Below are 15,554 nucleotides of genomic sequence, written 5' to 3' on the forward strand. Positions count from 1 at the left end.
GGGCGGGGGTGGGGCAGGTGTCTGAACCCAGATGAGCAGGGCCTCTAGGGTCAGATGCGTTATTCAGGCAGAGGGAGGCTGGGGAGGCTCTGCGCTTTGAGCAGAGATCGGGATGTGGGCACCTTCACCATGCAGGCACAGTCGCCACACACTTCTTGGGCGATTTCCCATCCTTTTTTTTTTTTTTCTTCTTCTTGTTTGATATAATTTTTTTTGATATATATATATATATTTTTTTTCGTTTGAAATAAACGACCAGCACGTTGTTTATATCAAACACCCCAAAAGGGCAGCGCGGGGCTCTTTAGGGAATGTGTCCCCACTGGCTGCCCTCCCACTTTAATTCCCCTGATTGCCAGAGGGGACAGGTTTCTAAAGGCCCATCCAGAGTTTCCTTATGATGCGGCGGGTTTAAGGATACAGCCTTGTCACTGCAACAGCTTGGGTTGCTGCTCTGGCACGGTTTCGATTCCTAGTCCAGGGACTTACACGTGCCTTTGCTGGCCAAAAGATTATTAAATTAACTTAAATTAAACATTCTTAAAAAAAAAAAAAAGTTCCTGCTGTGACGCAAAGGGATCCGCAGCGTCCCTGCAGATCCAAGATGCAGGTTCCATCCCTGGCCGCACAGTGGGTTTAGGGAGCAGGTAGTTGCCCCAGTTGTGGCACAGATCGCAACTTGGCTCTGATCTGATTCCTGGTCTGGGAACTCCATATGCCATTGGGCAGCCAAAAAAGGAGCGGGGGCGGGGGGGAGGTGGAAAACCCATTTTCTTTGCGCTGTGGTGTCTGAGCAAAGCCTGGAGCTCTGAGCCAGGACCTGGCACCAGGTCTCACCCTGTGAAGACTCTTCCATCTTCTCTTGAAGCACTCCCCACCCCTCACTGCCCTCGCCTTCCCCGCAATTTCCAGGTGTTGTCAGAAGCTCCCAGGAACCCCAGCCTTCTGGGTACCAGACTCTGCTTTTCACAGGATTGTATTAGGATCCAGGGGTGGGAGGGTCAGAGTCCACACAGGAGTTATAGGAATTTCTCTTCTCCTCCAAGGATTGGCCAGTAGAGTCCCCTACTGCCTATGGGCCACTGAGCAGCCAGCTTGGTGCAGGCCCCCAAGGGGGGTATTGAACCCATCATCTCACCACAAGGTTGGCTCTGAGGGTCAGAGGGCTTCAGAAAGAAAGCTCAACTCAGTTCTTGCCAGCTCTGAAGATGGAGGAGGGGGCCAGGAGCTAGGGAAAGTGAGCAGCCTCCAGAAGCTGAAAAAGGCAGGAAAACCCTAGAGCCTCTAGAGGGAACACAGCCCTGCCAACCAGCAGTTTTGTTTTGTTGTCTTTTGTCTTTTTAGGGCCGCACCTGAGGCATATGGAGGTTCCCAGGCTAGGGGTCCAATCAGAGCTGTAGCCGCCATCCACACCACAGCAACGCAGGATCTGAGTTGCATCTGCTGAGACCTACAGCACAGCCCACAGCAACACGGGCTCCCCAGCTCACTGGGAGAGGCTGGGATAGAACCCACAACCTCATAGTTACTAGTCAGGTTCCTTAACCACTGAGCCATGATGGGAACTCCTGCCAATACCTTGATTGCAGCTGAGAGAGACTTCTGACCTCCCAGAGTGTAAGGTGATAATACATCTTACAAAAGTCCCATGTTCTGATTGATCATCTGTGTATAAGGTGCTGGCAATCAGTTCCCTTAGGATTCAGATCCAGGAAAGATACCCCTTTCGTGCAGACCAAAAGAACCAGGTGAGTTACTCATGCTTACTTATTGCCTTGGTTCTCAGGAACTGCAGTGCAAAATCAGTTCAAAGGTAGTTCCTTTCTTAGCCTGGGTCTTTCACATAGCTGCCAACCTCCGCTACATATTTATGCATTTATTGGGGTGCAGGGCCTCACTGAGCTCTTACTGTATGCCTGGCGCCATGCTAGATGTTGGGGATGCAAGGATAAGTGAGACAAAATAAGACAAGATCCTTGGCGTGCGAGAGCTCCCAGTCCCGTAGCAGACACCCTAAAAGCAAGCAGTCGTAAAACATTACCACAAATGTGGCGATGAGGTGTTCACAGGTGCTCTGGGTGCAGGGAGGAGAGAGCAGTTAAGTTGATTAGTGGTGGAGGCGGGAGGTGATGGGCCCAGACGGGGTCAGGCATAGCTGCTGGGAGAAGGCAATGCTAGAAGGAAGAACAGGTGGGCTTTCCAGATGAAATACATAAAGGACTCTAATTTCAACTTAAAGTTCAGATAGGAGTTCCCTGGTGGCCCAGCAGTGAAGGACTTTGTGTTGTCACTGCTGTGGCTCGGGTTACTTCTGTGGCTCGGGTTACTACTTGGGTTTGGGCTTGGGTTTGATCCCTGGCCCAGTAGCTTCTGTATGCTGCAGGCCTGGCCAAAAAAAAAAAAAAAAATCAGATAAACAAGGAATGATGTATAGTATAAATATATCCCATGCAATATGTGGGACATCCTTATACTAAATACATTTCTTGCTCATCTGAAATTTTCCTATTTTACTGGGCATCCTCTATTTTCATTGCTAAATCTGGGAAGTCTGTGAGTAGGAGTTGGTACAAAGGTGATGGAGGGTATTACTGACAAAATGGCATGTGTAAACTAGAGAGTGGTAAGAGGGAGGGGCAGGGGGCGAGGCTGGAGGGAGACTGAAGGGCAAGATATGATTGGTCTACTGGAGTCTGGGCTTTTTCCCACGGATGATCAAAAAGTCTGTGAGGGTCTTAATCAGAGAAATGGCCCATTAGATGTTTTTTAAAGTTACATCAAAAATACGTGCTTTAGAGAGTTCCCGTTGTGGCTCAGGGGCTAAGAACCCAACATAGTGTCCATGAAGATGTGGGTTCCATCCCTGGCCTCGCTCAATGAGTTAATGATCTGGCATTGCCAAGAGCTGCAGTGTAGGTTGCGGACGCAGCTCAGATCCTGCATTGCTGTGTCTGTCTGTGGTGTAGGCTGGCAGCTGCAGCTTGGATTCAACCCCTAGGCTCAGATCTTCCATATACTGGGGGTGTTTCCCTAAAAAGAAAAAAAGTAAGTGTTTTCTTTTTAGTTTTCTCTTTTCTGGAAAGAGGTATATAAATTCTACAATGTGTACATTTATAAGTAAGGTAGTATAGGCGTAAGTGAATACAGATTGCCAAGCCCAGTTTGTCAAGCTTCCTCTGGGACGTGAAAGGGTGGGTCTCTCTTAGGAGTGGGACAGGGGCCGTGTGACCATGGCCTTGAGGTTCAGGGCATGGCTGACAGCAATTTCCCCAAGTGCACTGTTGGTGGAGCAGAGTGGACACTGATGCTTGCCTAGTCTAGGGAGGAGAGGTTACAGGGAGCAGAATTTCCTTCAAAAAATGAAGAAGATTCTGCAGAAGTTGCCTGAGCCTGGAGGCTGTGTCCCAGTGAAGTGAAATGGTCCAGTAGTGGCTTCTCAGCCAGCTCCCATCAATACATCAAGGAGGAAAGTTGTGCTGCCTGCCTCTTGGCTTCCATACTGGAGACTCCTGATTTCTGGGAGCTCTGTCATGTCAATAACATGTTTAAAGAACCTTTTGTTCTAGAACTTTCTCCTCTACACATACCTTCTTGCCATTAGGGGAAGGAGACTGGGCTTTGAAGCGCAAAGTTTCGATAATATGTAAAAGGAGATTTCCCCCCACCCCCAGCTGCCAAACCCCAACTATTGCCTGCATTTCTATTTTTTTTTTTGTCTTTTTGCTATTTCTTGGGCCGCTCCCGCAGCATATGGAGATTCCCAGGCTAGGGGTCGAATGAGAGCTGTAGCCACCGGCCTATGCCAGAGCCACAGCAATGCGGGATCCGAGCCGCGTCTGCAACCTACACCACAGCTCACAGCAACGCCGGATCGTTAACCCACTGAGCAAGGGCAGGGATCGAACCCGCAACCTCATGGTTCCTAGTTGGATTCGTTAACCACTGCGCCACGACGGGAACTCCTTTTTTTTTTTTTTTTTTTCATTTCTAAAATACAAAGCCTTCGAACTGTTCTTTCTGGAGCTATTAAGCAGGATATGAACTGGCTAAGGGTGGGTGGTCATTCTCCAAAATCCCAGCTGTGGGAGCTCCCTTGTGGCACAGCAGGTTAAGGGTCTGGCATTGTCACTGCAGCTGTCTGGGTCTCTGCTACGGCTTGGGTTTGATCCCTGGCCCGGGAACCTCCACATGCCTTGGGCTCTGCCAAAACCCAAACCAAACAAAATGAAACAAAAATCCCATCTGTGGGTTTAAGTCTGTCTGTGGGACTGAGACTTTAGCTCTTCTTTTCCAGCTGGGCCTTGGCAGGAGCCCAAAATGCACTGGGTTTAGGATTCTGGGATGTTCCTTGCACTAGCCCCCACACTCCCTGTATGTGCTCAGGACAGTTGTGCCTGTGCCTCGTCCCAAAAGACCTCTTGATAAAGCAATCAAGTCGTTTAAGGGGTGATCAATCAGACCCTTCCATGAACAAATTTGCAAGATTTACTTCTGACCTGACACCCCCCATTCCCCCCAGGACTGGTGGGGGTGCAGTCACCTGGACAAATTTCCAGAAAGTTCCTGGTGGGCAGACCCAAGTCCTCGCACCATTTGGGGAAATTGTGCAAACAGGAGTCAGAGGATGTTATCAGCTAACACAACTCTTTGCCACAAATGAGTAAACAGACACATTTGGCTTGGGACTCAGAGCCTGCCTGGAGGAGGGAGAAGGACCCCCACCAAACCACATTTTTCTCTAACTGCCCCTTGAATTGAGACACAGTTGCCTGGTCTCCTGCGGTCTATTCTCTGTTGGTGAGGAATGTCCTCCGCAGCTTCTGGGGATCAGCGTTACCAATTGTTTAGGGATTAACCCTTTGCCACCCGAGGCCTTGCTCTCTCTCCATCTCTTTTCCTTCATGCGGCCCCTCTTGCTGTAGAGCAACCTTTCATTAGCTTAGATGCGATGGAGAAAGTTGACCATCTGCAGACGTTGCCCATGTGCACAGCGGAACCCCCACCTGCGTAGAGGCCGGAGTGCTTTAAGAAAATAGCCTGGCTCCTTCCAAAACGCTAGTCGTTTGACTTGGAATCTGTCCATCAAGAAATTTGCTCTGCAGCGTCCAGAGCAAGCTTCCCCAGAGCTTTACAAACAAGCTAGCCCAGCAAGGCAGCGCCTTCTCCCATGTCTGCCCTGAGCTCAGAGTTCTGTGGCCCATTTGCCTCCTGGGGGTGGTGCAGCCCTGCTCAGATGCCTCCCTTCACCCCACACTTCAGGGTGGGAGACCCAGACAGCCCCATGAACTGCTTGTTGCTATCTCCCTGCCCTGGGATTAATCATAATTACACCCCCAGCTTTCTGGATTACACTTCCCTCTCAGGGTACCCTTTTGAAACATACAAGGAATCTCCAGGGCCTCTGGGTCAGAGGGTGGTGGGGGAGAGTTCTGTTTCAGGGTGGGTGTCGGGAGCTCGATGAGAAGGCCGAGCTGTTTCTCTGCTCATACTTCCCTCTTGGCTTCTTCTGCCTTACCGGGAACCCTGAATTTTTGACTGGAGGCTCCTGGGCCAGCTATGAATGTAGCATGTGTGCTTGAGTGATGGACTTGATATTTACACAAGCCACGCTGATAAGTGCGCATGTGTTTCTAATGTTGTGGCTTTCTATACCACAAACATGTCAACGTGCATATGCGTGCACACACAGACGAGCTGTCGGGCTGGGCCTCGAGCAGGGGTTTCTTTCTTCTTTTTCTTTTTGTAATTGTCCTCCCCAGGCTAACACCTTTGCGAGCACCCTTTCCCGACTCACTGCCTCCAGGGGGTCGGAGGGCCATCAATCATCTTGTCCCACCTTGGAAAGGCGTTGCCTTTTAAAGCCAGCGGACAACCCGACTACCCTTTCCCTGGTTCTTTGCGGGAAGCCAAAACGACCAGCTGGGGATTTAAAAGCCGACCTCCTTCGCTGCAGACTTCCGTGAGCTCGGGTCTTGGAAACTGACGGTCTGCGTACCGCAGCCACGGAGAACAAACCCGAGGAGGTGGGCTGCTGCGTAAAGTTACGGAAAAGTGTTTATTTTTATGTTTTTTAAAGTCTTCATTATCTTATGGATTTGCAAGTACTGTTGAGGTTCTTTGCTTTCCTGTGATCCCACTCAAGTTAATTACAGCATTAAACATCGTCTTTATCCACCGCACACTTCTATCCGTCGCCTCTCTCCCCTCTCCTTTTTTTTTCTTCCTCTCTCTCCCCCCTTCTTTCTTTCTTCATTTATTTTTCGGTTTTGTTTTTTAAGGGGTGTTGACCTGCGCTGAGTTCTAGGGAACCGAGCCCTCCCGCCGGGGAGCCGCAAGCCGATTGGCCGGCGGCGCGGGTGACTGACGGGCGGGTCCTGAGCGCTCGCGGCGGCCAGCGCTGATTGGCTGGCGCGGCTCGGAGGGCTCGGCCGCGGGAGCGCCGGGGACTCGGGTCCCGCCGCCTCGGGAGCCGCGCCGCACTCGGGCCGCGCGCTCGCCTCCCCGCGCGAGCTCCCCAGGGCCCCCATCCAGCGCCGGGCAGGAGCCCGCGGCCGCTGAGCTGCGGCGGGTGCGGACTGCGCCTTTTGTCGGCGGGGGTCCCTGGAAGTTCGCGGCGGGACGCGCGCGGGGAGGCGGCCGAGGACGCCCCGCATCGCGGGGGCCGGGGCGCCGAGCATGGGCGGCGGGCGCTGGGCCGCGGCGGGAGTGCTGCTGGCACTGGCCGCCGGGCTCCTGGCCGCGGGTTCGGCCAGCGAGTACGACTACGTGAGTTTCCAGTCGGACATTGGCTCGTACCAGAGCGGGCGCTTCTACACCAAGCCGCCGCAGTGCGTGGACATCCCGGTAGACCTGCGGCTCTGCCACAACGTGGGCTACAAGAAGATGGTGCTGCCCAACCTGCTGGAGCACGAGACCATGGCCGAGGTGAAGCAGCAGGCCAGCAGCTGGGTGCCCCTGCTCAACAAGAACTGCCACATCGGCACCCAGGTCTTCCTCTGTTCGCTCTTCGCGCCCGTCTGCCTGGACCGGCCCATCTACCCTTGCCGCTGGCTCTGCGAGGCCGTGCGCGACTCGTGCGAGCCCGTCATGCAGTTCTTCGGCTTCTACTGGCCCGAGATGCTCAAGTGTGACAAGTTCCCCGAGGGCGACGTCTGCATCGCCATGACCCCGCCTAACGCCACCGAGGCCTCCAAGCCCCAAGGTGAGGCGGGGGCCCCGGGGCTGTCTGCGCTGCGCCCCGGGACGGGGGACGTGGTCCCTGGAGGTTGCTCTCAGCGGTGCCCATCGGCCCTAAGAGCTTCCAACCCGTCCGAAGTGGTGCGCGGCGCACACCCGATCCGGTTCCTGGAGCCGCTGTCCCGGGGATCCAGTCTCGCTTTCTCCGCACCTGAAACAAAGCCTTAGCTCTGGTTCCGAGAAGAGCTCATCTTTCCTCTGGGAGGGACCCGAGTCCCCATGGGAGTTTTGACACCACCCCCCCCCCGGCCCTGCAGATGGGATGCGCCAGGAAACAAACAAACACCCAAACCCCAAATCTGGGAAGCTCAGAAAGGCCGAGAAAAAGCTAAGGCTCAGCTTTGTTTATTTTCTTAGGTTCGGGGAGCTTTTAAAACGCACACACATACACACAAACACACACATACACAACTCTTTCCTTAGCTAGTCATTCAGCTAAGTTGCTCCAGGACTGGTGCGGAGAGGACCAAGAAAAAAGTTTAGAAACTGTGGGGCTTCTTCCTTTCAGGTAAAGACTCGGGGAGGATTAGGGATGGAAAGGCTCTTCTCTGTGCTTCCTGCATCCCTCCCCCGCTGCCTCTCTCATTTACACAAATCCTCAAGTCATTAGAAAGATAAAATTGTCATTAGCTCATTGTTGAGTTCTCCTGGGGGGAGCGGAGCTCCCGCAAATTGGAGCCTTTCCTAACAGCCCCTCCCACTTAAAGGGCCCTTAGTGACGGGGAGGCAGCGAAACCGAATGAAACAAGTTAATGAGAGGCAAAACACCGCCACAAAAACGAACCCAACGAAAACAACCCAGCACAGTGGCCGGACTTTTAAGAGGCGTGAGTTCAACGCGGAATTTTTCGGAAGTAGAGTTGAGGCTCAGAGACGCGGAGGCCACCAATCCCAATGCGCTGAGCACAGGGACGTTTGTCCCCCGGCCCTGGGGGACTTCTGGAGGAAAGGGTTTAGGGTGGGGGGCACCCTCTGCCTGCTGACCTAGCTCATGGGCAAGTGATGCCAAAGGAGGAATGTGCACTGAGTGGCCCCAGAGTGAGGATGCGGTGGTGGTGAGCCGGGGGAGGCACTTCGAATTTTGAGTGCCCATGCTGATCCCGGGAAGGAGGAGATGGGACCAGGGTGGCTGTCCTGGGGTGGCAGGCCGCCTGCAGAGGGAGGCTTTGAGATGGAGAGCCCAGTGGCTACCTGGAGCAGACAAAGCACAAAATCCCAGGGGATTTGCCTTCTCCCCTTCCTCACCTCTGGCGGGGGAAACCAGCCCAGCCAGAGGAAGCCTCGGCCAGCCCTGCTGAGGCTGGGTCCACTCACTCCCAAGGGGTTTCTTTCTGGCATAACCAGTGCTGGAAACCTTCCAAAGGGGAACCCCCTGTGGATGGGAAGATGGGACACTGGCTGGGGTGCCTGCTTATGAAGTGGCAAGGATCCTCCCAACTCCAGCCGGAAAAGGCTGGGATGGAGTGTTGGGGAGGAGGGAATCAAATAATTGCTGATTTCTTGAAGCCTTTTGCTCCCTGGCTGCTGTTGCACTTGTCTGTCTCCAGAATCTGCCCTGCGTACCATTTCCTCTCTCCTCTCACTCCATCTCAGGGGTCTCAAGTAGTTATTCTGCAAACAGAGACCAGCTTGAAGGGACTTGGGGTCTGATTCTCCCCGCAGTATTTTTGGTGAGAAGGCTCTGTGGGAGGCATTGCTTCTGCCTCTTGGTAGAAGTGGGTCCTACATGACTTCCTCTGAGGCCCAGAGGCGGCTGCTGACTGTCAGCTGAGCACAGAAGTGGGAGCATTGTGTGTGGGTAGGGCAGGTTGAGACCGACCAGACTACAGTCCCCATGACCTGATGACTGGTGGCTCCAGAATAAGAACTGGTACTTTTGGATGAGATTAACTATACTTGTGCTATGTTGACTCTTCTGTGAAATTAAAACTGGGTTTTTTAATTCAGTTCCCATACTTGGGCAGACCTTTGAAGTCATGCTATTAAAGATAAACTTGGTAACGAGAAATGACTCAAAGGACAACCCCCCCCCTCCCCCCTTGCAGCCTAGGCTGCATCAGCATCTGTTATGGGAGAAGCAATTGCTTCCCCCGCCCCCAGAAAGTTATTTCTGTGTCTTGCACTTGCACTCGGACCTGTGCACTCCCAGGCCGGTTCTCCTCCCTGCAAGGTTTTACTGATTCAAGTTCTGCGAGCAAGCCCATACTTTATTTTGCTGTTGTTTAGGCATGTTGTGTGGTAAATCAGCCTGGCTGTTGTAGTTACGGATTGCAGAGGCCATGGTGCCCTCATTCCTCCCAAGAGCCTTCCTTAGGGTCCCTTCTCTGATTTGAAGAGCGGGTCAGGGGAGACCTGCTGTGTGTGTGTGTGTGTGCATGCATACATGCACATTGTGAAATGTGCTCTGTGCATGTGTGAGCATTGATTTTTTAAAAACCCACTTAATCTTGATTCCAGTGTTGGACTTTTCTCCTCTCCTCTTCCTTAAATATGGATGAAACAACAACACTGTGTAGTTTTTGGTTCTTTTTGAACACAATTATTTTTTTCTTTTCATGGTCATACCCACAGCATGTATATGGAAGTTCCTGGGCCAGGGATTGAGTCCGAGCCGCAGCCAAGGCAATGACAGATCCTTTAACCCACTGCACTGAGCTGGAGATTGAATCTGAGCCTCTGCAGCAACCCGAGCTGCTGCAGTTGGATTCTTAACCCACTACACCACAGCGGGAACTCTGAATATCATTTTAAATACACCTTAAAACAGTGGTTTAGTTCTGTCTCCAACCAGATAGATTTCTCCAGCTCAGGCTGCCTACAGGGCCCCCCTCAGGACAACCTGGAGAGGCCACAGGTGAATACTATCCTGCGTAATATATGGCTGTCCCAGAGAAAAGTCGAGGTGGGGGAGAGCCATACTAACCCAAGGAAGGAGCTCACCCCAGCCAGCTCCTGTAGGCCCCCCTTCAGTCCCAGAAGGAAAAGGGGACTTAGCCATGTGACTGCCTCATCTCACTTCTTATTCAAGTGCAGTTGATTCACAACGTTGTGATAGATTCTGGTGTATCTACCAGATTCAGTTTTTTTTTTTTTTTCTTTTTTGCCCTTTTAGGGCCATGCCCACGGCATATGGAAGTTCTCAGGCTAGGGATCAAATCAGAACAGCCACAGCAACGCCAGATCTGAGCCGCTCTTGTGACCTACACCATAGCTCGTGGCAGTGCCGGATCCTGAACCCACTGAGTGAGACCAGGGATCGAACCCTCGTTCTCATGGATGCTAGTTGGGCTTGTTACACAATGGGAACTCCTGGAATCCAATCTTAAGTTCTGGCTGAAAAGCAAAGTTTCAGCCTCTGGGTCGAAGGATAGGCCATCCGTCTTGTGTGTGGAGGGTGGCTGTGGTTCTTGCCGCAGAAAGAATCAGAATGGGGTTTGACCCTGGGCACAGAGCAGTGGGGGAGTCTCTGCCGGGCCTCACTGGGACCCTGGTTGGAGGTGGGGACTGGTAGAGCATCACCTCCCCAGGGACCAGCTGTATCCTGGGGGCAGTACTGGCAGGTGGAGGGCTGTAGGGCAACCTCCTTATCCAGTGTGGGAAGCTCTGCCCACCTCTCTGAGCGAAGGCGAAAAAGATGCAGCTGTGGGGGAGGGAAGGGGATGAGGGGGTCCAAGAGCCTTAATAGGGGCGCATGTTACTCACCTCACCCGCGCACTGATGAATCCAGTGCTAGCCTGGTGTGGCCTCTGGTGGTGGAGGGCCCTTAGAAAGTGCTGGTTATCTCTTAGATCAAACCCCCAGGCATATGATAGATGGTGGAGGTGATAGTGGTGATAAGCCCTCTCACCTTCTGAGGATTCTCCCCCAGACTGCCTTCTCCTTGCCATTCCACGGAGCCCCTTTACCTCCCAGGGGTCCCTCCCACAGCGGCATTTGGCTGGGAGGCGCCTCTGGCTCTGGCTTCCCAGGCTGCCTCCAGGGGCCCCCAGTCCTGCGGGCCTGCGCACAAACATACCTCCTCTTCAAAGCACTTCACAGTGTGAAAATGCCTTCAGAGGGTCTCTCCCGTCGTCTTCTCCATCCTTCCATTTGGCAGCAGGGCGAGTGCGGCCCCCAGCCCCCACCCAGCTGCTCCTGCTTCCCCCCACCCCCGCCTCTTTCCCGCAGGAACTCACTGCAGTAGCCCTTGTGGTGTTCAGAGCCTCTGCTCACAAAGTTTGTGCGTCGGTCTGAGTTTCTTTCTTGGCTTCTGGAGAGCTGGTCGGATGGATGGGCTGTCTTGTGGGGAGTTTGGGAGTAAGAAGGGGACAGGAATCAGAGGGGGGTGTTTCAGGGAAAGGGGAGGGAGAACAGGAGACGGACAGCTGAGGTAGGTGTGCTGGGTTACAAGTCAGCTTTTCCTGGGGACCCACCACACCTCAGCAAACCATGATTCACAGCAGCTACCTCACTCAGCCCCAGATAATGCTGGTGCTAATAGATGTACTAGGGAATTCCCATTGTGGTTCAGCGGGTTAAGAACCTGACTAGTATCCATGACGATTTGGGTTCGATCCCTGGCCTTGCTCAGTGGGTTAAGGATCTGGCTTTGCTGTGAGCTGTGGTGTAGGTCGCAGACTTGGCTCAGATCTGGTGTTGCTGTGGCTGTGGTGTAAGCTGGCAGCTGCAGCTACGATGCCACCCCTAGCCTGGAAACTTCCATATGCCACGGGTGTGACCTAAAAAGCCAAAGATGGTACCGGATTCTACAGTTCTGGTCCCCAAATTTTCCAGAAATTACATATCTGTTATGGCCTCCTGGTCTCTTTTCTTCTCAGGTTGCCCTTCAGAAATGCCAGAAGACCTTTCATCCTTTCAGCCTACTCAGGAAGCTGAGCTCTGCCCGAGTGGCCATTCTTCCTGGCACTGCCCCCCCCGCATCACTCACAGTTCCCATTCTCTGCTTTCCCTTCCTAGGCACGCCTGTGTGTCCTCCATGTGACAACGAGTTGAAGTCTGAAGCCATAATCGAACATCTCTGTGCCAGCGAGTTTGGTAAGCAAGCCCCCTGGCCATCTCTGGAAGGTTGGGTATCCCTGGCTCCTCCTGGTCCACGTCTTGGGTGCACAGAGCTTGTGGGAGCATCTTTGGGCAGCGGGGATATATATTCTTTTCCTCCATCCTCCCCAGATGGTTGCTTTTCTCAGGCCAATGGAAGACTAGATAGGGTAGGGAACGGGCCGATTTGTATGGAAGTCAAACTCGGCTTCTGCCCTTCTGTGCATGTGACAGGTTTGGAGGGATCTTCTCTAGGTGTGGAGGCGGGCGGGCTGGGCATGAGGTGGAGGGGAGCTGGGGAAACCAGGAGGTATGATGGTGGGCTTGGGCTGGTCTCTCCTCTTTTTCCCTTCGCCTCTAGGTGTCAGCACCACTCTGCCCAGGATCTGGGAGGGGAGAGTCCATGCTTAGGGCATTGGGGGCGGGGGCTCCTAAGTCTTTCCGGCGGGCAAGGAAACTGACATCCCCAACAGTGGGAGAGTGTCCCTGCTTTCTTCCCAAATCCGGCTGGGTAAAAAGGAATTCCAGATTCACACTTGCAGCCCCAGGAGAAGGCCTGGCTGTGGTTCCCCTCCCCTGCAGGGGCTGCTCTCAGGGGGCTTTTCTGGGACGGTCCCTGGTGGTCTGCCTGACAGAAGACAAGAGCTTCAGGCACCTTGGTAGTCTATCCTCTGGAAGAGCAGACAGGAACTGCATCCTTTTGAAGGGCCTCCAGCCTGCCTTTGTTTTATGTGGCCGCTGAGAAGGGATTGTAGCCAGGCCCACTTTGCCAAGGACGGGTTCTCAGGATTCCAGCCCTTTGCATCCCTGGTGCTGGATTTCTTACAGAATTCTTACCAGGAGAAGCACCATGATAGGTAATGTGTGTCTTTATGTCCACCCAGAGTTACTTACTCTGGGTTTTCATTAGCCAAGTATAAAATACACTAAAGGGCCTTGTGCTAGTTGAAGTGCTAGGTTGGAGAGCTGCCATCATGTGAGTTGCATTAGGTGGTAACTGTACAAAATGAAACACAAAGCTGCAAGACAAGAAGAGCTGGAGAAAAAAACTTTGAAAATGTAACTGTGTAACATATCTTCCCTGTTTCTTTTTTTTCTTTTTTTTGTCTTTTTGCCTTTTCTAGGGCCACTCCTGCGGCATATGGAGGTTCCCAGGCTAGGGGTGGAATCGGAGCTGTAGCTGCCAGCCTATGCCAGAGCCACAGCAACGCCGGATCCGAGCCGCATCTGCAACCTACACCACAGCTCACCGCCACGCCGGATCGTGTTAACCCACTGAGCAAGGGCAGGGACCGAACCCGCACCCTCATGGTTCCTAGTCGGATTCCTTAACCACTACACCATGAGAGGAACTCCCCCGTTTCTTACCCCACCACAAACCTGTGCTAAAAATTGAAAGGACCCCTTTTTCTACATCCCTAGCTGCTCTCCAAGCTGCTGGGAACCTGAGTTCTCTCCCCTCAGTGCTCCTGGCCACTCTCTTGGTTGATAAACCTGCTTGGGAGCTCATTGGTCCTGTCTCTGCCTCCTTTTTCTCTGGCCATTCCTAACAAGTTGAAGGAAACCGAACACGACAGTTGTATCTCAGGGTATTTGTCCTTGTGGCTGAAGGTGGAGTTGGGGAATTCTGACCCTTTGCTGCTGAGAGCCTCTTGAGAGCAGATGCATTTTTCGTGCCGTATTTCTTCATTAAGCATTGCTACCTGCCTTCTTTGTTCTTGGTGCGTGACCTCTAGATTTGGTCTCCCAAGCATTTTACTGCTTGCGTTCAAGTCACATCCTTTGTTCTGATTGCCCTTTTGTTTATTTTTATTTTTGGGCCGTGGCATTCAGTGGCTAGATGTGGGATCTCAGTTCCCACACCAGGGATTGAACCTGGGCTGCAGTGGTGAAAGGGCCGATTCCTAATCACTAGACCATCAAGGAGCTCCCATGGCTGGCATTGTAAATGAACTCAAATAAAATTGGAGAGGGACCTGCATGACATGCAGCAACACCGATGACCCTTCGGTGTGACGGCAGTGACACTCGATATTCACACTGTCACTCTATCAAGGGGAGCCAAACGCCCCCAAAACTCGCTCTAGGATCTACACAGCCCCACCCTGCCCCAGTATCAGGCTCTCCTTCCACAAACTGTGTTGAGAGTCCTTTGTAGAGATGCATTTGGGGATCGAGCAAAAGGCCATAAAATCCTTCAGAAATCTTGACCAGAAACCTTTTGCCACCTGGCAGGGGCAGGGAGAACCTGCTTAGATAGTGCTGTGATCCCAATTGATCCTTCCTTGCTGGGTGTGTTGGGTGTGTGTGTGTGTGTGTTATTCAGGATCCACATTCACATTTCACGGACCCTCTCGAGATACTATAAATCAACACACCCCCTGTTAGGTGTTGATTCTCCGACGTTTCAACAAATCCAGGGCATCGTATTAGAGTCGACTCCAAGACCTAAGGTATTAGCTGATGTTTTATGCTCAGATGACTTCTCTTGGGCTCAGCTCCTGAGGGCAGTGCTGTGGAAAATGCTGGGGCTGTGCTAGTGTCAGTGGCTGACAAGACCTGCCTTTTGTCCAGGAACTCAGATTCCTCCTGTCTGATCATTCTTTGACCCACATGTTCAGCCATCCCATGTTTCTTGAGTGCAGAGCTCTGTGCTGTAGCCAAAAATACTGACCTAAAATAGATTAAAATTTAATTTAAAAAGTTTCTTGGAGTTCCCATTGTGGCTCAGCAAGTTACGAACCTGACTGGTATCCATGAGGATGTGGATTTGATCCCTGGTCTCTCCCAGTGGGTTAAGGATCCCTTGTTGCTAAAAGCTGCAGCATAGGTGGTAGATGCGGCTTGGATCTGGTGTTGCCGTGGCTGTGGTGTAGGCAGCCGAAGCTCTGATTCAACCCCTAGCCTGGGAACTTCCATAAGCTGCAGGTGTGACCCTAAAAAAGAGAAAAAAATATTATCTTAGCCCTCACCAAACACCAGAGATTTCCCAAGAGAATCCTGGAGTCTTAGAAATTCACTGCCTGAAGGGGGCGCTATGAGGACTCAAAGCCAGGCAAGTGTTCAGGAGTTGTGACCAGAGAAGCCGGGTCTTCCTGCTCAGATTCTTTTTCTGGAAGTTTACAACCAGAATTTGTTGGGGGTGGGGTGCTTTGTGGCAACTAGCTAACCTAGAGCTACAACCCCTAGCGGTGGGCTGCAGAAGCAAAGTTTGGGAAAGAATTTGAATGTGAAGGTTGACCTTTTGGTGAAGGGCAAGGGTCTAGAGCGTGCTCAGGTAG

At 52.5% G+C, this 15,554-nt stretch overlaps 1 protein-coding gene across 1 annotated transcript in view; it reads left to right on the forward strand.

Annotated features, from left to right (window-relative positions):
- Positions 1-6,468: 6,468 nt before the first annotated feature.
- The window catches only part of SFRP1 (secreted frizzled related protein 1), a 53,880-nt gene continuing 44,794 nt past the window's right edge, over positions 6,469-15,554 (forward strand). Inside the window, exons 1-2 of the mRNA XM_047771822.1 lie at positions 6,469-7,201; positions 12,193-12,270. Coding sequence (XP_047627778.1) covers positions 6,676-7,201; positions 12,193-12,270 — 604 coding nt within the window. The 5' untranslated portion in view covers positions 6,469-6,675. The remainder of the gene's footprint in view (positions 7,202-12,192; positions 12,271-15,554) is intronic.

Source organism: Phacochoerus africanus, chromosome 3, assembly GCF_016906955.1.
Source record: "Phacochoerus africanus isolate WHEZ1 chromosome 3, ROS_Pafr_v1, whole genome shotgun sequence".
Classification (NCBI taxonomy): Eukaryota; Metazoa; Chordata; class Mammalia; order Artiodactyla; family Suidae; genus Phacochoerus; species Phacochoerus africanus.